General features: G+C 43.3%; 1 protein-coding gene across 2 annotated transcripts in view; it reads right to left on the bottom strand.

The window, feature by feature from the left end:
• Window positions 1–21,430, bottom strand: part of LOC115150060 (collagen alpha-1(II) chain) — an 82,885-nt gene that overhangs the window by 20,243 nt on the left and 41,212 nt on the right. For both annotated transcript variants that reach the window (XM_029692965.1, XM_029692966.1), the window contains 19 exons: window positions 21,326–21,379; window positions 21,104–21,148; window positions 19,844–19,897; window positions 17,924–17,968; window positions 17,620–17,673; window positions 14,292–14,390; window positions 13,963–14,007; window positions 12,395–12,493; window positions 12,119–12,172; window positions 10,895–11,002; window positions 8,246–8,299; window positions 6,003–6,101; window positions 5,659–5,712; window positions 5,138–5,236; window positions 4,808–4,861; window positions 4,286–4,339; window positions 2,355–2,408; window positions 1,235–1,333; window positions 1,017–1,115 (listed from right to left, as the gene is read on the bottom strand). In XM_029692965.1, coding sequence (XP_029548825.1) covers window positions 1,017–1,115; window positions 1,235–1,333; window positions 2,355–2,408; window positions 4,286–4,339; window positions 4,808–4,861; window positions 5,138–5,236; window positions 5,659–5,712; window positions 6,003–6,101; window positions 8,246–8,299; window positions 10,895–11,002; window positions 12,119–12,172; window positions 12,395–12,493; window positions 13,963–14,007; window positions 14,292–14,390; window positions 17,620–17,673; window positions 17,924–17,968; window positions 19,844–19,897; window positions 21,104–21,148; window positions 21,326–21,379 — 1,323 coding nt within the window. The remainder of the gene's footprint in view (window positions 1–1,016; window positions 1,116–1,234; window positions 1,334–2,354; window positions 2,409–4,285; window positions 4,340–4,807; window positions 4,862–5,137; window positions 5,237–5,658; window positions 5,713–6,002; window positions 6,102–8,245; window positions 8,300–10,894; window positions 11,003–12,118; window positions 12,173–12,394; window positions 12,494–13,962; window positions 14,008–14,291; window positions 14,391–17,619; window positions 17,674–17,923; window positions 17,969–19,843; window positions 19,898–21,103; window positions 21,149–21,325; window positions 21,380–21,430) is intronic.

Genomic DNA, 21,430 nt, shown 5'->3' with positions numbered 1-21,430 from the left:
CTCTGTGGTGACTAAAGATCCCATGGCACTTATCATAAGAATAGGGGTGTTAACCCCGGTGTCCTGGTTAAATTCCCAATCTGTCCCTCATACCATCATGGCCACCTAATCATCCCCAGCTTCCAATTTCTCACTCATTCAAATCCCCCCCTCCCCTCTCCCTGTAACTATTCCCCATGCTGTTACTGTAAATGACAATGTGTTCTCAGTCAACTTACCTGGTAACATAAGGTTAAAACATTTTTTACAAAAATAATTATATTGTAATTTTGGCCACCGGCCAACTGAGCTAGTAGATCGGAAATTCTACTAGCTGCAAATTCTACTAGCTGCAAATTCTACTAACTGCAAATTCTACTAGCTGCAAATTCTACTAACTGCAAATTCTGCTAACTGCAAATTCTACAAGCTGAAAATTATACTACCTGCAAATTCTACTACCTGCAAATTCTACTAACTGCAAATTCTACAAGCTGAAAATTCTACTACCTGCAAATTCTACTAACTGCAAATTCTACTAACTGCAAATTCTACTAGAAGCACATTCTACTAGCTGCAAATTCTACTAGCTGCAAATTCTACTAACTGCAAATTCTACTAGCTGCAAATGCTACTAGCTGAAAATACTACTAACTACAAATTCTACTACCTACAAATTCTACTAACTGCCAATTCTACTAGCTGAAAATTCTACTAATTGCAAATTCTAATAACTCCAAATTCTACTAACTGCAAAATCTACTGCAAGTTCTACTAGCTGAAAATTATACTGCAATTTCTACTAGCTGCAAATTCTACTAGCTGCAAATTCTACTAGCTGTAAATTCTGCTAATTGCAAATTCTACTAATTGCAAATTCTATTAATTGCAAATTCTACTAACTGCAAATTCTTCTAATTGCAAATTCTACTAATTGAAAATTCTACTCGCTGCAAATTCTACTAGTTGCAAATTTTACTCGCTTCATTTAGGTATATCAGAAGACTAAGTTCTCTACAGTAGTGTGTTTGTCTCACCTTAGGTCCGTCAGTTCCAGGAGTTCCAGGAAGACCACGGGGTCCCTGCAGCCCCTGAGGCCCAGCACCTCCTCTCTCTCCTGGGAAACCACGCTCACCCTACAGGGAGACAGGGATGGATGGATGGTTAGCATTATTATCCTCCATAACTCCATAAGTGGAGTTAGCTATATGAACATCATAGGTATGGAGATGATGGTGGAGGAAATTAAACTCACTCTTGGTCCAGTGGCACCAGCAGCTCCACCCTCTCCTGGAACTCCCATGTCACCGGGCTTGCCACCCTCACCAGGAGGGCCGGGAGGTCCGGGCAGACCCTGTTCAAAGGAAGCAAAACAACCAATCAATCACGTGGCTGTTGTTACTACTTGCGAAGTGTATAGTTGACTGAATTGTCAATGTGATTGGACAAATGTAGTGTATAATGGCTGCATTTACACAGGCAGCCTAATTTGTATATTTTTCCACTAATGTCTTTTTTGACCAATCAGATCAGCCAATTTTCCAATAATTGGGCAAAAGTTCAGAATTGCGCTGCCTGTGTAAACACAGACTAATATGTTATAGGAGCGTGTAGAGTGACAGACAGACAGGTATTCAATGAATGCAGAGTGACAGACAGACAGACAGACAGACAGACAGACAGACAGACAGACAGACAGACAGGTGCACAGTGAATGCAGTGAGGCAGACAGACAGACAGGTACACAATGAATGCAGAGAGACAGACAGACAGACAGACAGACAGGTGCACAGTAAATGCAGAGAGACAGACAGACAGACAGACAGACAGGTACACAGTGAATGCAGTGAGGCAGACAGACAGACAGGTACACAGTGAATGAAGAGTGACAGACAGACAGACAGGTACACAGTGAATGCAGTGAGGCAGACAGTCAGACAGGTACACAGTGAATGCAGAGTGACAGACAGACAGACAGACAGACAGACATGTACACAGTGAATGCAGAGTGACAGACAGACAGACAGACAGACAGACAGACAGACAGACAGACAGGTATGCAGAGTGACAGACAGACAGACAGACAGACAGACAGACAGACAGACAGACAGACAGACAGACAGACAGACAGACAGACAGACAGACATGTACACAATGAATGCAGAGTGACAGACAGTCAGACAAACAGGTACACAGTGAATGCAGACAGACAAACAGACAGACAGACAGACAGACAGACAGTGAATGCAGAGTGACAGACAGACAGGTACACAGTGAATGCAGAGAGACAGACAGACAGGTACACAGTGAATGCAGAGTAAGAGAGAGGTACACAGTGAATGCAAAGAGAGAGAGAGAGGTGTACATCTTCTGACCTGAAAGCCAGAAGGTCCAGGTTGTCCTTGCTCTCCTCTCTCTCCAGCAGGGCCCTGTGGTAAAGGAAGGCTTAACAGTGAGCATTATTCATTAACCTGTCAAAGTCACTGCTAATTCAGAGGCTTTCCTCATTTGGCCTAGACCAGGCTGCATGTAACTGGTTTAAAAATTACTTGACAGATAGAACTCAATGTGTATCTACTGTTAAATCAGGTTTCCTGGATATTACGAAAGGTGTCCCGCAGAGGTCGATTCTGGGTCCTGTACTTTTTACTGTTTACATTGTGAATATCGACTTGCCTGTAAAACATTTTTACCGGCACTTGTATGCCGATGATACTGCTGTGTATGCTATTGTCCCCACGGTTGACCAGGCTCTATTTGAACTACAGTCTGCCTTCATTGTATTACAGAACAACTTTGACCTGAAATTAGTATTGAATGCAGGTAAAACTAAATATATGCTATTATTCAGTCAACGTTTCTATTGGTTCTAGACTATGGCGACATCATCTCTATGAACTCAGCTGCCAATTCGTTAAAGCCGTTAGATGCAGTTTATCATAGCGCACTGCGCTTTATTACAGGCAACAATTTTAGTAGTCATCGCTGCATTCTCTACCAGGAAGTTGGCTGGCCCTCTTTGATGTCACATATGTTGATACATGACTATGTTTTCATTTATAAAGCCTTTTAAAAAAGCCCCACTGTACCTAACATCTTTACTAAACTTTAGACATAGGAGTTACCACACCAGGTCTCAGGGATGGATATCTCTGGAAATTCCTCTGGTCTCTACTGACTTAAGTAAATCAGCTTTTACTTTTCTTGCACTTTACTTGTGGAACAATCTTCAAAATGTTCATCAATGTGATGTTCTGCTGCCTCTAGGGTCATTCAGACAGCTGATTGAGGACCTTATTACTGATGAATGTGATGTTCTGGTGCCTCTAGGGTAATTCAGACAGCTGATTGAGGACCTTATTACTGATGAATGTGATGTTCTGGTGCCTCTAGGGTAATTCAGACAGCTGATTGAGGACCTTATTACTGATGAATGTGATGTGCTGGTGCCTCTAGGGTCATTCAGACAGCTGATTGAGGTCCTTATTACTGATGAATGTGATGTTCTGGTGCCTCTAGGGTAATTCAGACAGCTGATTGAGGATCTTATTACTGATGAATGTGATGTTCTGGTGCCTCTAGGGTAATTCAGACAGCTGATTGAGGACCTTATTACTGATGAATGTGATGTTCTGGTGCCTCTAGGGTCATTCAGACAGCTGATTGAGGACCTTATTACTGATGAATGTGATGTTCTGGTGCCTCTAGGGTCATTCAGACAGCTGATTGAGGACCTTATTACTGATGAATGTGATGTGCTGGTGCCTCTAGGGTAATTCAGACAGCTGATTGAGGACCGTATTACTGATGAATGTGTTTGTTTTTTATGACTGTGTTTTTCTTTCTGTTTGCATTTTGTATTGATATTGATGTGTGCATTTTCTGTCATTTCTGTAATTCAGGGCTCATCTGTAGAATACTTGGTCTCAGTATGACTCCCTGATAAAATAAAGGTTCTATAGAATTATAGCAAAACAAGGCGTTGGGCTGCCGTTAAAAAAACGAATGGTGTCTTCTGACTCAATCGACACATCTAACATCAAGCCAAGTTATTGTGAAGAAGTTGGTCTCATCTTGACGATACAGTGTAATAATCTTACCATCTTACAACCACAATGAAACTTGAATCAGAAAGGTTAGCTAGCAGTGAATTGACAACGATACGCATTGAACACATTGGAGTATATCCAGCCTGGGTTTGGTGGTGTTATCAGGTCATTTTCAGAGAGTAAATTGAGAAAGGTGGATAAGATCAGTGAGACAGACGTGACGGCAGCAGAGTGTGATTGGAGAGATAGATACTCACAGCAGGGCCAGGGGGTCCAGCAGCACCGGTCTCACCATCCTTACCAGGAAGACCCTATAGGGAGAGAGAGAGAAAAAAGAGAGAGGGTAGAGAAAGAGAAAGAGAGAGAGATAGAGAGAGAGAGGGTAGAGAAAGAGAAAGAGAGAGAAGAGAGAGAGCGAGCGAGAGAGAGAGAGAGCGAGAGAGAGCGAGAGCGAGCGAGAGAGAGAGAGCGAGAGAGAGTTAGAGGCCATGGGAGCCAGATGAAGACTGATAGATGTAATTACTACTACGGCAACTGAGTAGGGATAAACTGAGTATGTGGAATGGTTTCCTAACAACATCTTTAAAGTGTTTTCTGCACATTTGAAATGGCATATATTATCATCAAAAAGAAGGTAGCAGGCTATTTATGATTTGTAACTGTGTTTGGTTTAATCTTAATGGATTCCTTTCTAGTCGGGCATAAGGTATGTTTACCCCGGCATATTTCACATGGCTCTACTGAAAAGGCTGTCTGTCTGGGTGAGATAAATGACTTACTCTCAGACCTGGCGCACCGAGCAATCCTTTCTCTCCGCCCTTGCCAGGTTCGCCCTAGTCAGAAAACAAACACACCAGTCAGTCACCAAGGATGTCCAGTTGTACTGTATGTAGAATAAGCATACACTCTGTCCATAGCAGCTAGTCTTCAGGCCAGTTGTATGTAGAATAGACAGACACTCTGTCCATGGCAGCTAGTCTTCAAGCCAGTTGTATGTAGAATAGACAGACACTCTGTCCATGTAGATATGTAATCTCCATATGTATATGTAAATCATCCAACACACCCAATCAACCAAATAAATGAATCAATCAAACAGTCACACTCACGTTGGCTCCCTTGGGTCCGGGGAATCCCATCACGCCAGGCTGACCGCGGGCTCCCATAGGGCCAGGGGGTCCGGGGCGACCATCCTCACCAGAAGAACCCTACAGAGGGGAAACAGGAGGGTCAGTCAGTCAATCAATCAATCAATCAATTATGCAAAATAAAAGCTAGAAGTTATGCACCTGAGGAGGTTTCTACACTGTCAGAGTCAATGATGTACCCTATCAGTCATCTAGTGTCTATATAAATCAGTGGTCAGAATCCTGTGAACATGCTGATTCATCAAGCGTCTATATAAATCATTGGTCAGAATCCTGTGAACATGCTGATTCATCTAGTGTCTATATTAATCAGTGGTCAGAGTTCTGTAAACATGCTGATTCATCTAGTGTCTATATTAATCAGTGGTCAGAATCCTGTGAACATGCTGATTCATCTAGTGAGCAAATTCATGTTTCTTCTTTTTTTTATATACAAAAAAATGTTACAGTTGTTGAAGAAAACAGACAACAAGCGTACTTACACCGGGTCCAACTTTTCCTTGAGGACCTGCATCACCGGGACGACCAGTAAGACCCTGCAAGAGCACAGAGACACACACACATCACGGTATACTGTACGGTATGTGAGTTAAATCTACAGTGATTATTGTCTTGGCTTCGTAGTGTAGCCCTTACCAGAGCCTATATGTCTAATTTACTAACCTACGTACAATATTATTATGCGAGTCAAAATTACAAAGATAATGTATTGGCTCCATTACTCAGCCATAGTTTGGAGAGCTATTCCATCTTACCAGAGCATTTATACATACTACTGTTACAGATGGTGGAAAGATGTTATAGTTATAGATGTTGTAGAACTTACTCTTGCACCAGGAAGACCAGGCTCGCCAGGGCGACCAGGGTCACCGCCGGCTCCCTTAGGGCCAGACACGCCGCCGACTCCACGCTCGCCAGGGGCTCCCTGGATTAGGAGGAAAAAATGTGTGTTACTCAGTGGAGACGATCAATCAATCAAGTAATCAATCCAATAAATCAATCAACCCATCAATTAATCAATCAATCAACCCATCAATCAATCAACCCATCAATCAATCAAGCCATCAACCCACCAATCAATCAACCCATCAATCAATCAGCCAATCAACAAATCAATCAATCGATCAAGACAGATCTATCTCCACAGCCACTTCATATGAGGCTACAGTAGTACCTGTAATGTATTAGGAGGCTAAATGAACTGAAGACACTCTGAGGGGAGTGTCTGGCAGTGTGAAGCACTGAAATGTAAAGCCTGTCTGTTTGTCCCTAAACAAACCTCAACAGATCATTACATCTGTGTTCCTCTTTATCTTTTTGTGTCAGGGGGTAAGATAATTCACATCATATTGACATCAATGCTTGACTAAGTGAACATTTGACTTGAGTGGAAAGATCCACTATATCTGTCTCCACAGTCACTTCACATGAGGTTACCCTAGGCAAACACCCTCAGGCGGCAGGTAGCCTGGAGGGTAGGAGCATTGGGCAAGTAACTGGAAGTTTGAGCAGAGATCAAAATCTGTCATTCTGCCCTTGAGCAAGGCAGTTGCTCCCTGGGTGCTGATGACATGAATGTGGAAGACACATTTTGGTTGAATACATTCCGTTGGGCAACGGAAATCTCCCTTCTGAGGAGGGGGAAAAAGACAGGGGTCAATTGTCTTGAAATTAGAAAAGATTCCTTCTGACACATTCACCCAATGTAATGAATTAGGGTGAATAATATTTTATTTGGGATGTAATGAACCGCTTCCATTTGCAGTCTGAGACACTGGTGTCAGCTAGACTAGAGTTGGTGGTGAGGATGAGGTTGAGGTGACCTCTGGTGGTGAAATAGTAGAATTATAGATGATGCCAGTTTACTACACTGACACTAAGACTTGTGTCTAGACTTGACTGTTCATGCAGCATTTGTATTCTGGTCATGGAATTCTGAACGTGTCATGCGTCTACACCTACATGTAAATGTGTCTACCTTGTCCACAGTGTCCTGATTCCCTTTTCTCGCGGTATATTCAAATGCCAGTATGCATCCTACAAAAGGTGGAATAGGCTGATGGCAGTAGCTAATTACTGTAGCTAACTAGCCACCTAACCTCTGTAGCTAGCCAGGGAGCTAACCTCTGTAGCTAGCCAGCAAGCTAGCAAGCAACGCTAAAGAGAATGCATATAGTTTAGCATATCTACCCCCCCAAAATTCTAAATATTAGCTAGCTAGCTAGCTTTCATGAGGCCACCAAACAAGTTCCTCACATGCTAGGAACGTATTTGCTCCAACGTTATAATTAAAAGGTGCCTTTCGGTCCCAAAACATAAGTTTTCTGGAGACTTGTGGGAGGAGTGCTGATGAAGTCGACCACTTTATGGGCTTTCAGTAGCCTGATTCCGTCCAGACTGAGGAGAATTCCGCACACAATGCATCCCTGACCACCTCCTGAAGTTGTCAGCCAAATCTGAACACAATCAGAACAACAATGCGATCTTCGTATTCTGATAGTAGAAGTCGCATGTAAGTGTCAAGTGTAGACATGACCTAATAGGGGCTCTGTCTTTCTTTCTCACTTATCATTTTCTCTGTGATGCCTGGCTGTTCCAATATCGATGCGCTCCTAACAGAATATTCAGTCAGATTGGACAGTAATCGCCTGAAGGATTCCAATAAATTCTTGTGTTCAGAAAACGATGATGGAATGTCTTCACTACTACTCTAGTACAGAAGGGCATTTTCACACCATCACTTGGCTGTAGATATATAGATACATATAGTATATTACCCATGATCCTGTGGTGTTGAAATGCACAGATATGTCATTGCTGACCTGATGTCATAATAACCCAGAACCAATCTTGCGTGGTTAATGTTTATGTTAACAATCCATCACTCAAGAGACTGTTGCTGAAAAGTTATTACATATCTTATTTCCCCAGTCCTGCCAGTATTAGAGTAACATATTCAGTTGATCTGAATGTATACTTCCTGTTCATTTCCTGTACCATAGCACTTCGTTTCCCCTCCTTTAACGATAAGCCCCTCCCTTGGGACCATATTGTCATGGTGACACTCACCTTGGGACCAGCCAGACCATCCTGACCTGGGAAACCACGGTTACCAGGGGCACCCTAAACAAAGACAACAACAACAACAGGGTTAGAGGTCAGGAAGAAGAAAAAAAACAAATCAACATTTAACGCTAGGAGCGAGACTACAGTGTGTGATAAATGTAAAGTGACATGGACAGCCCTCTCTGTGACAGCCCTCTCTGGGACAGCACTCTCTGGGACAGCACTCTCTGGGACAGCACTCTCTGGGATAGCACTCTCTGGGACAGCCCTCTCTGGGACAGCACTCTCTGGGACAGCACTCTCTGGGACAGCACTCTCTGGGACAGCCCTCTCTGTGACAGCCCTCTCTGGGACAACCCTCTCTGGGACAACCCTCTCTGTGACAGCCCTCTCTGTGACAACCCTCTCTGTGACAACCCTCTCTGTGACAACCCTCTCTGTGACAACCCTCTCTGTGACAGCCCTCTCTGTGACAGCCCTCTCTGTGACAACCCTCTCTGTGACAACCCTCTCTGTGACAACCCTCTCTTGTACAGCCCTCTCTGTGACAACCCTCTCTGTGACAACCCTCTCTGTGACAACCCTCTCTGTGACAACCCTCTCTGTGACAACCCTCTCTTGGACAGCCCTCTCTGTGACAACCCTCTCTGTGACAACCCTCTCTGTGACAACCCTCTCTGTGACAACCCTCTCTGTGACAACCCTCTCTGTGACAGCCCTCTCTGTGACAACCCTCTCTGTGACAACCCTCTCTGGGACAACCCTCTCTGGGACAACCCTCTCTGTGACAACCCTCTCTGTGACAGCCCTCTCTGTGACAACCCTCTCTGGGACAACCCTCTCTGTGACAACCCTCTCTGTGACAACCCTCTCTTGGACAGCCCTCTCTGTGACAACCCTCTCTGTGACAACCCTCTCTGTGACAACCCTCTCTGGGACAACCCTCTCTGTGACAACCCTCTCTGGGACAACCCTCTCTGTGACAACCCTCTCTGTGACAACCCTCTCTGTGACAACCCTCTCTGTGACAACCCTCTCTGGGACAACCCTCTCTGGGACAACCCTCTCTGGGACAACCCTCTCTGTGACAACCCTCTCTGGGACAACCCTCTCTGGGACAACCCTCTCTGTGACAACCCTCTCTGGGACAACCCTCTCTGTGACAACCCTCTCTGGGACAACCCTCTCTGTGACAACCCTCTCTGTGACAACCCTCTCTGGGACAACCCTCTCTGTGACAACCCTCTCTGTGACAACCCTCTCTGTGACAGCCCTCTCTGTGACAGCCCTCTCTGTGACAACCCTCTCTGTGACAACCCTCTCTGTGACAACCCTCTCTGTGACAGCCCTCTCTGTGACAACCCTCTCTGTGACAACCCTCTCTGTGACAACCCTCTCTGTGACAACCCTCTCTTGGACAGCCCTCTCTGTGACAACCCTCTCTGTGACAACCCTCTCTGTGACAACCCTCTCTGTGACAACCCTCTCTGGGACAGCCCTCTCTGTGACAACCCTCTCTGTGACAACCCTCTCTGTGACAACCCTCTCTGGGACAACCCTCTCTGGGACAACCCTCTCTGTGACAACCCTCTCTGTGACAACCCTCTCTGGGACAACCCTCTCTGTGACAACCCTCTCTGTGACAACCCTCTCTGTGACAACCCTCTCTGGGACAACCCTCTCTGTGACAACCCTCTCTGTGACAACCCTCTCTGGGACAACCCTCTCTGGGACAACCCTCTCTGTGACAACCCTCTCTGTGACAACCCTCTCTGGGACAACCCTCTCTGTGACAACCCTCTCTGGGACAACCCTCTCTGGGACAACCCTCTCTGGGACAACCCTCTCTGGGACAACCCTCTCTGGGACAACCCTCTCTGGGACAACCCTCTCTGTGACAACCCTCTCTGGGACAACCCTCTCTGTGACAACCCTCTCTGTGACAACCCTCTCTGTGACAACCCTCTCTGGGACAACCCTCTCTGTGACAACCCTCTCTGTGACAACCCTCTCTGGGACAACCCTCTCTGGGACAACCCTCTCTGGGACAACCCTCTCTGGGACAACCCTCTCTGGGACAACCCTCTCTGTGACAACCCTCTCTGGGACAACCCTCTCTGGGACAACCCTCTCTGTGACAACCCTCTCTGGGACAACCCTCTCTGGGACAACCCTCTCTGTGACAACCCTCTCTGGGACAACCCTCTCTGGGACAACCCTCTCTGGGACAACCCTCTCTGGGACAGCCCACTGGGACAACCCTCTCTGTGACAACCCTCTCTGGGACAACCCTCTCTGGGACAACCCTCTCTGGGACAGCCCACTGGGACAACCCTCTCTGGGACAACCCTCTCTGGGACAACCCTCTCTGTGACAACCCTCTCTGTGACAACCCTCTCTGGGACAACCCTCTCTGGGACAACCCTCTCTGGGACAACCCTCTCTGGGACAACCCTCTCTGGGACAACCCTCTCTGTGACAACCCTCTCTGGGACAACCCTCTCTGGGACAGCCCACTGGGAGTGTAGCCGTCCATTTAATTTCCTCCTTTTTATGTCCAGGAAACACATTGTGCCACAACAAGTGGTTGGAATGATAGGTAGCGTTGTACGCCGACGGGGTGACAAGATGGGTGTCATGGGTGGTACTCACTCTCTCTCCGGGAGGTCCGAGAGGTCCAGCAGCGCCAGGCTCTCCTCTGGGTCCCCTCTTCCCCTCCTCTCCTGCAGGGCCAAGGGCTCCTTGGGGACCCGCGGGTCCCTTCACAAACACAACAGGATGTTAGTAATCACATGTAATATCCATCATCCAAAAATAGATTTAGATTTAGAAATAGATTTCACTAAGAAGGGATAAAAACTGTTCAAGTATATGCTGATTTTAGGTGAAGTTCTGTTGTGTTATCATTTGCTTCCAGAAAGTATTTACCAAGCCGCAGACATCTTACTTAACTAATGATAACACAACAGAACTTCACCTAACATCAGCAGACATCTTTAACGAAGCAAAGTTGTCTCTCAATCTTTGGGGCGTTTCTCATTTTTTATAATGAATGATGAGGATAAATATGCATTCTTTACTTTCTTTTAGAAACTACCATAAAATGTTTAAAATTATGTCGCTTGCCTGGTCCTTAGTAGGTCTAATGTTAGATTGTTGAGAGGTAACAAACCAACAGGGCCCCCGTGTGGCTTAGTTACAAACTCTGTTACAATCTGGAAGCAATCTGGGATGCTCTCCATTCTGTCTATGAGATTCATGGGGCATTATAAACTCTTGGACATTATCCAGTATTTTGAGAGATTACTTAGCTATCAGAGACTGAAAGAGAGAGAGGAGGAAGAGAGAAAGAGAGAGAGAGAGAGAGAGAGAGAGAGAGAGAGAGAGAGAGAGAGAGAGAGAGAGAGAGCCTTGACTATGTACAGACTCAGTGAGCATAGCCTTGCTATTGAGAAAGGCCGCCGTAGGCAGATCTGGCTCTCAAGAGAAGACAGGCTATGTGCACACTGCCCACAAAATGAGGTGGAAACTGAGCTGCACTTCCTAACCTCCTGCCAAATGTATTACCATATTTGAGACACATATTTCCCTCAGATTACACAACAAATCCATATCTACTGGGTGAAATACCACAGTGTGACATCACAGCAGCAAGATGTGTGACCTGTTGCCACAAGAAAAGGTCAACCAGTGAAGAACAAACACCATTGTAAATACAACCCATATTTATGTTTATTTATTTTCCCTTTCGTACTTTAACTATTTGCACATCATTACAACACATAATATGACATTTAAAATGTCTTTATTCTTTTGGAACTTGTGTGAGCGTAATATTTACTGTTCACTTTTTATTGTTTATTTAATAATACTCACAATCTCTCCCTTGGGTCCAGCTTCACCCTTGAAACCTGGGATACCGGGGTCACCCTAGAGAGAAAGACAAATAAGACATGGGTCATTATTAGACCTTCAACATTCTGAAATCTTTTGACAAGGAAGTCAGATTACAACCATTCCCTCCACTGGAGGTATATATTATTAGCCTTTGAAATGCAAACTGAATCATGCTGCATTACAATATATTATTATATTACATATACCTCGTATCATCCCTGACATTCATTATACATTACAACAGTTTTGACGTACAGATGTTCCCTTTGGTCCGAGAGGCCCAGTGGCTCCCTGGGGTCCTGGAGGGCCACGGGGTCCAGGGAAGCCAGGCGCGCCAGCGATACCAGGAGCACCCTATGGTAGAGTGATAGATAGGACACTGGTCAATATCAATCACGGACCAATCAATCATCACACTGAAATGATCATGTGTGATAGTGGAAGGGAACACTAAACATTCAATCAACACCGTGATATTGAGATCTGAAAAGAAGAAGTAGTGATGTGTTTACTGTAGCTTGTAGATCAATGAGGAAAAAATCTATAACTTTATCTAAGGAGGTTTCTGGACATAGATCCATTTCTTCAATGTTACATGAGTTAGTGGGTGGAGCATGTGGGAGAGGTCCTGAAGCTAGAGACATGCCTGGACATCCAGCACCAAGTACCATTTGCAGTCTGCTTGACTATTATGTAAGGGATAGGTGTGTGTGTGTGTGTGTGTGTGTGTGTGTGTGTGTGTGTGTGTGTGTGTGTGTGTGTGTGTGTGTGTGTGTGTGTGTGCATGTCTGGCCCCAGGTCTGGTCTACTCAGCCATAACTAACTCAAAGCGACATATATCACACCTGACTGATTCTCATCTAAATGATTATAATGGCTTCTTGATTGTGTTACAGGGAAAGTTAAGACCGAGAGCTTTTCCTAACCACGTCACCTGACCAGATAAATAGAAAAACTCCTGGTTAGGGCACACGAAAAGGAAATGCAAAAACTACTGACTCACGGTAATGGAGATGAGATCGACAATCTTTTTTTTTCAGGGTCAAAGGTGGGTTTGATAATGTGGGAGTGACTATTTATTTGTATTTATTTTATTTAACTAGGTAAGTCAGATAAGAACAAATTCTTATTTACAATGACAGCCTACCCCGGATGATGCTGGTCCAATTGTGCGCCGTCCTATGGGACTCCCAATCACGGCTGGATGTGATACAGCTTGGATTGGAACCAGGGACTGTAGTGAGGCACTGAGATGCAGTGCCTTAGACTACTGCGCCACTCGGAGCTAATTCTCTTTAGTTTTCAGACTGAACTAGTGGACTAGGCTAGTCACAAGCGTTCACATTTCGTTTGGAGAGAATCTCTGTAACACTTTACTTTTAGCCTGCAGGTGCATTATAATGCTTTATAACCTGTAATAGTAATATATGAGACTTTATAATGTCCTATAATAAGGCTTACATTTTGTAGATTTCATATAGTGTATGAAAACTCAGGGCCATCTCTGGTTATCTCTGGAGATATCCTAGTGGTTTAGATATGACCTCCATTCATCATCCATATTCCACCTAGAAGCACTGACAGATCCCACACATTACTCAACTCTAATAAAAACATACTTCAGGCATAACATTTTATTAGACTTAATTGGAGACAACCCTCAAACCCTGCTCGTACTGTGGAGATGGACTGTCTTTAGTTACACTGATAGAAGTCTGCAGGCGTAGTGTGAGAACAGCAGTGTAGGACTATACGATACAGAGACAGAGGACAGAGGAAGGGAGGGAGACAGGAGAAGAGGAGAGGTTGTCCAGGAGACTCACAGCTGATCCTTTAGCTCCACCAATACCATCAGTACCAGGGTTACCCTGTAGGGAAGAACAGACTAATTAGAATGATCATTACATCCGTGTATATAGCCATTTTTAAAAAACAATCTTACATCATAAGCCTATGACAAGGACACAGAGTGTTTCCTGTTCAAGTCACATTGTCAGGGAAAAATTCAGCTCCCTAGTCATATGACTTGGACCACTGACACAGAGGGGACACTGTCATATGGGGACACTGTCATACTGGGACACTGTCATACTGGGACACTGTTTTACAGGGACACTGTTTTGTGGGGACACTGTTTTCTTGGGACACTCACAGAAGCGCCGGCGGGTCCGGGAGATCCAGGGGTTCCTGACTCTCCACGTGGTCCCTGGGCGCCCTCAGGTCCACGAGCACCGGTGGGGCCAGCTTCTCCCTGGAGAGAGACAATCAATCAATCAAATGGTCTATCAAACATCAATAAATCAAACAATAAATGAAATCGATCCAATCAAGCAATTGATCAATAATCTATTGAAGTGTACTGTTTTAATATTATCGTAAAGAATCTTAAAAAACTGAAACTATGTGCAAAATAAACTAGGTGCAGATTTGGTTCAGATGGATAAGAATTGATTGTCAAATAAACACATCCATAAGAATTAAAGTGTTGAAATCTTGTAAAATAAAGTCACAAGTGTTTATTCTTAATTTAATTTAGTAAAAGCCCAAATAGGTAAATATTAATATTAAGAATGTATAAAGTCGAACTACTTTTATTGGAAGACAAATTAAATTAAGAATAAAATATTGTAAGCATTTGGAGAGAAACAATTAGAAACCCTACTTATGACTCAATTAAATGAACCTTAGCTTTCAAATAAAAGTAATTTAATAACGGGCAGTAGCCAGATCCAAGTGTATAATGGTTTCCAGGTCTACTGGTCTAATAAAATAGAATGAGGAGAGTTATCCTGACTCACTCAAGTATTATTGTCAGACAAGGCTATACGCCCTTACTACCGACCACAGCCAATCATTGCACTGCATAGTGAGGTCATAGCCTTTGGGAAACTGGGTGAATGAAATTCCTAACTGTCTATGGTGTTCTATACAACATGACATGATATATACTGTATGTGTTTATAAGGGTGGTGGAGAGGTCGGCACTTCCCCTCCCTGATATCCTAGTGTACATAGGCTGCATGTGGGGACACATGGAAACACGTAATACGCCTTTCCTTTATACAATATGTATTTGTTTAATGTTTTTTTTTAACCTTTATTTAACCAGGTAGGCTAGTTGAGAACAAGTTCTCATTTACAACTGCAACCTGGCAGTTTATGTATATAGCCTACTGTGTATATTTGAGTCATTCAAACAAATACACATATTAGAAATAGATGGCTTTGGGTCTCTTGAATGTTAAGGTTCAGGGTAGGCTATAGAAAACGGACCTGGGTTCAAAAAGTATTTGAAATGTTTTTTAGTTTTTTTTACTTTAGAGTGCCATATGGGATTTGAAAGATTCATTCAAATACGATTGGACCCCAGGACTGATAGGAAGCAAGCTAAAGGTATATATATATGGTTCAACATATATGCTTCTATAAGTGGAGCGCAACAAGAATAAACAGGATGACCACTTGAACTGTTTCTACGTTTCTAGAGGTTTCTAGAGGAAACACTGTCGTTTACACACCAGGTGGTTTTTGTAACATTAGCCACCCACACACACAGTCACACATGCATGCAGACACGGTTCCCCGCGTGCACACACACACATGCAGGCAAGCATGCTCTCTCTCACGTACGCACACACACACACACACAGTCGCACAAAAGCCCCCAGATCATTTGGCATCTACAGGAGTATTCAACCCCCTTTACATTTTCCACGTTTTCTTTTATTACAAAGTGGGATTAAATTGATTAAATTGTCTTTTTTTGTCAACAATCTACACAAAGTACTCTGTCAAAATGGGGGGAAAATGATATTTTCTTAAAAAAATAAAAATAATTGGTAAATCAATAATATATCTCGATTAAATAAGTATTTAACCCCCTGCGTCAATACATGTTAGAAACACCTTTGGCAACAACTATAGCTGTGAGTCTTTCTGGGTAAGTCTCTAAGAGCTTTGCACACCTGCATTGTACAATATTTGCCCATCATTTCTGTATTCTTCAAGCTCTGTCAAGTTGGTTATTGATCATTGCTAGACAACCATTTTCAAGTCTTGCCATAGATTTTCAAGCAGATTTGAGTGAAAACTGTAAGTAGGCCACTCAGGAACATTCAATGTCGTCTTGTTAAGCAACTCCAGTGTATATTTGGCCTTGTGTTTTAGGATATTATCCTGCTGAAAGGTGAATTCGTCTTCCAGTGTCTGGTGGAAAGCAGACTATGCCAGGTTTTCCTCTAGGATTTTGCCTGTGCATAGCTCTATTCCGTTTATTTTCATCCTAAAAACCTTCTAGTCCTTGCCGATGACAGGGCATACCCATAACAAGACACAGTAGTACTCAGAGATGTGTTGTGCTGGATTTGCCCCAAATATAATGCAAACTTAATGAAGACAAAAAGTTAATTTCTTTGCAACATTCTTTGCAGTATTACTTTAGTGCAGGGGTACTCAACTCTTACCCTACGAGGTCCGGAGCCTGCTGTTTTTCTGTTCTACCTGATAATTAATTGCACACACATGGTGTCCCAGGTCTAAATCAGTCCCTGGTTAGGGGAGAACAATTAAATAATGCAGTGGAACTGGCTTCAAAGTCCAGAGTTGAGTTTGAGGGATTTAGTGTGTTGTTGATCCATACTCAGGTTTCTCCTATCACAGCCATTAAACTGTGTAACTGTTTTAAAATGACTAATTCACCATGCTCAAAGGGATATTCAGTGTCTGCTTTTTATTTATTTTTTACCAATATACCAATCTGTGCCCTTCTTTGCGAGGCATTGGAAAATCTCTGGTCTTTGTGGTTGAATATGTTCTTGAAATTCACTACCCGACTGAGGGACCTTACAGATAATTCTTTGTGTGGGGTACCCAGAACAGTGCGTCCAATAGCTGAATCTTTAAAAGATGTTCCATGACTGGGAGACTGAGAGGGACAACAGAGGAAAGTGAAACCAGCAGTAAAACACACACACACACACACACACACACACACACACACACACACACACACACACACACACACACACACACACACACACACACACACACACACACACACACACACACACAGTCTGGCCTGTCGGCTCACCATTCAGCAGGACTCAGTCCTAAGCAAGTGGAGAGAAGGAAATAAAACAGCCCACCTCCCAAACCCCCTCTCTCAGATGGAGGAAAATAGGTTTTAGTTTCAGAGCACTTTTCTAACGCTGCCTTCTCCGGTTTGACCTCTTTCACTCTTTCTTCAGCTTACGTTTTAAAAAAAAGAAGATATTTCTGAACTGAACTCCACCATTTTCTCTCTAGCCCTTTTACACGAACAGTACCCAATGTACAGTTGCATCTTAGTTTGTACCCATCCTTATACTCTAAAATAATGTATTTGTACAAAAGAATCCTTCATTGACGTACCCCTGGGTTTATATGGCTAAGTCACAAAACCGTAACTTTCCAGACACAGAGATAAAAGGACAGTGACATACCTTAGAACCTGGAGAGCCGGGGAAGCCTGGGGCACCAGATGGTCCAACTGGGCCCTACAGAGAGAGAAAGAGAGAGGAGAGAGTGGAGGGGAGGGGGGGGGGGGAAGGTGGGGGCAGAGGAAAGAGGTGAAAGAAAGGAGGGGTAGAGGGAGGAGATGGGAGTGAGTCAACAAACACTACTGCCACAGTGAGGGCATTCAGGTGTATTGCAGCAATGCTTAGATTTCTGCTGAAACGTACAGTGTACTGTACAGTATCAAGTGAAATTAAATAATGAATAAAACTACATTGCAATAATACTTACAGGAGGACCAGCAGGGCCGGGCAGACCGTCATTACCACGAGCACCCTAGACAGGAGAAAGACAAGATACTGTCACCACACAGCAGAGAACCAGCTCCATAACGCTTATTGTCAAGTACTGATCACTGGAATGACACTGCATTATTCTTCAGAGACAGAAAGTTCTAGACAGGTTGTAGATAGAGTTCTAGACATGGTTCTAGTATGTTCTAGACATGGTTCTAGTATAAGTACTAGTATGAGTTCCAGACACGGTTCTAGTATGAGATCTAGACATGGTTCTAGCATGAGTTCTAGACATGGTTCTAGCATGAGTTCTAGACATGGTTATAGTATGAGTTCTAGACATGGTTCTAGAATGAGTTCTAGTATGAGTTCTAGTATGAGTTATTGACAGGGAGTTATAGTATGAGTTCTAGTATGAGTTCTAGTATGAGTTCCAGACATGGTTCTCGTATGAGTTCTAGACATGGTCTAGTATGAGTTCTAGCATGAGTTCTAGACATGGATCTAGTATGAGTTATAGCATGAGTTCTAGACATGGTCATAGAATGAGTTCTAGTACGAGTTACAGTATGAGTTATAGTAAGAGTTCTATACATGGTTCTAGTATGAGTTCTAGAATGAGTTCTAGACATGGTTCTAGTATGAGTTCTAGACATGGTTCTAAAATGAGTTCTAGTATGAGTTCTAGTATGAATTCTTGACATGGTTCTAAAATGAGTCCTAGTATGAGTTCTAGACACGGCTCTAGTATGAGTTCTAGTCTGAGCTCTAGACATGTTTCTAGAATGAGTTCTAGTCTGAGCTCTAGACATGGTTCTAGAATGAGTTCTAGTATGAGTTCTAGACATGGTTCTAGTATGAGATCTAGTATGAGTTCTAGACATGGTTCTAGAATGAATTCTAGTATGAGTTCTAGACATGGTTCTAGAATGAGTTCTAGTATGAGTTTTAGTATGAGTTCTAGACATGGTTCTAGTATGAGATCTAGTATGAGTTCTAGACATGGTTCTAGAATGAATTCTAGTATGAGTTCTAGACATGGTTCTAGAATGAGTTCTAGTATGAGTTCTAGTATGAGTTCTTGACAGGGAGTTCTAGTATGAGTTCTAGTATGAGTTCCAGACATGGTTCTCGTATGAGTTCTAGACATGGTTCTAGTATGAGTTCTAGCATGAGTTCTAGACATGGTTCTAGTATGAGTTATAGCATGAGTTCTAGACATGGTCATAGAATGAGTTCTAGTACGAGTTACAGTATGAGTTCTAGTATGAGTTATAGTAAGAGTTCTATACATGGTTCTAGTATGAGTTCGAGAATGAGTTCTAGACATGGTTCTAGTATGAGTTCTAGACATGGTTCTAAAATGAGTTCTAGTATGAGTTTTAGTATGAGTTCTAGACATGGTTCTAAAATGAGTCCTAGTATGAGTTCTAGACACGGCTCTAGTATGAGTTCTAGTCTGAGCTCTAGACATGGTTCTAGAATGAGTTCTAGTATGAGTTCTAGACATGGTTCTAGAATGAGTTCTAGTATGAGTTCTAGACATGGTTCTAGAATGAGTTCTAGTATGAGTTCTAGACATGGTTCTAGAATGAGTTCTAGTATGAGTTCTAGACATGGTTCTAGTATGAGTTCTAGCATGAGTTCTAGACATGGTTCTAGTATTAGTTATACTATGAGTTCTAGACATGGTTCTAGTATGAGTTCTAGACATGGTTCAGGTATGAGTTCTAGTGTGAGTTCTAGTATGAGTTCTAGTATGAGTTCTAGTAGGAGTTCTAGACATGGTTCTAGAATGAGTTCTAGACATGGTTCTAGAATGAGTTCAAGACAGGAAGTTCTAGTATGAGTTCTAGATATGGAGTTCAGGACAGGGCACTGTAATGAGTGTTCTAGGCCAGGGAAAGGTACTTACAGCAGCTCCAGAGGGACCGGGGCGACCTCTCTCACCGGGCAGACCACGTGGTCCCTTTAGAGAGGGAGAGAAAACGAGAGGTGCAGAGGTTACAGTCACAAACAGTCAACAGTATCACATGTAGATCTCATAGCCTATGTGCCATAGATATTCAATGTGTGGCAGATCTATTTCACAGTATTTCTACTCTACTACATACACCACATATGATGTCACATTGTAATGTGTCTGACAGATATCAGTTATCTGACAGGTATCAGTTATCTGACAGGTATCAGTTGTCTGACAGGTATCAGTTGTCTGACAGGTATCAGGTATCAGTTGTCTGACAGGTATCAGGTATCAGTTGTCTGACAGGTATCAGTTATCTGACAGGTATCAGGTATCTGACAGGTATCAGTTATCTGACAGGTATCAGTTATCTGACAGGTATCAGTTATCTGACAGGTATCAGTTGTCTGACAGGTATCAGTTATCTGACAGGTATCAGTTATCTGACAGGTATCAGGTGTCTGACAGGTATCAGTTATCTGACAGGTATCAGTTGTCTGACAGGTATCAGTTGTCTGACAGGTATCAGTTATCTGACAGTATCAGTTGTCTGACAGGTATCAGGTATCAGTTGTCTGACAGGTATCAGGTATCAGTTGTCTGACAGGTATCAGTTATCTGACAGGTATCAGGTATCTGACAGGTATCAGTTATCTGACAGGTATCAGTTATCTGACAGGTATCAGTTATCTGACAGGTATCAGTTGTCTGACAGGTATCAGTTATCTGACAGGTATCAGTTATTTGACAGGTATCAGTTATCTGACAGTATCAGTTATCTGACAGGTATCAGGTATCAGTTGTCTGACAGGTATCAAGTTATCTGACAGGTATCAGGTATCTGACAGGTATCAGTTATCTGACAGGTATCAGTTATCTGACAGGTATCAGTTATCTGACAGGTATCAGTTATCTGACAGGTATCAGGTATCTGACAGGTATCAGTTATCTGACAGGTATCAGGTATCTGACAGGTATCAGGTATCTGACAGGTATCAGTTGTCTGACAGGTATCAGTTATCTGACAGGTATCAGGTATCTGACAGGTATCAGTTATCTGACAGGTATCAGTTATCTGACAGGTATCAGGTATCTGACAGGTATCAGTTATCTGACAGGTATCAGGTATCTGACAGGTATCAAGTTATCTGACAGGTATCAGTTATCTGACAGGTATCAGGTATCTGACAGGTATCCATCTGTGCTCACCATGGGTCCGGGAGCGCCATTCTCACCAGGCGCACCAGACTCCCCCTAGAACAGAGAAGAGTCATTCAATTAGTAGGAGGAGGGGTTTGTGTTTTAGAGGTGGTCAGAATGGTAGGTAAACAGGTATCACAACATGACAGACAAAAAAAGGCAAAGTAGGATATCTGTGAGATTAGAATGACTTGAGAGAGATAGAGGATGCTGATGTTGAGTCCTTCCTACCTTAGAACCAGCAGCTCCACCCTCTCCCTTGAGCCCATCAAGACCTGGATAACCCTGGAAAGAGGAGATACAGACAATATCATGAGTACAGGACTGGGAACCAAG

The sequence above is a fragment of the Salmo trutta genome, chromosome 16, assembly GCF_901001165.1.
Source record: "Salmo trutta chromosome 16, fSalTru1.1, whole genome shotgun sequence".
Taxonomy (NCBI): domain Eukaryota; kingdom Metazoa; phylum Chordata; class Actinopteri; order Salmoniformes; family Salmonidae; genus Salmo; species Salmo trutta.
The sequence above is the reverse complement of the archived record's forward strand: the minus strand, read 5'-3'. Positions and strand labels throughout refer to the sequence as shown.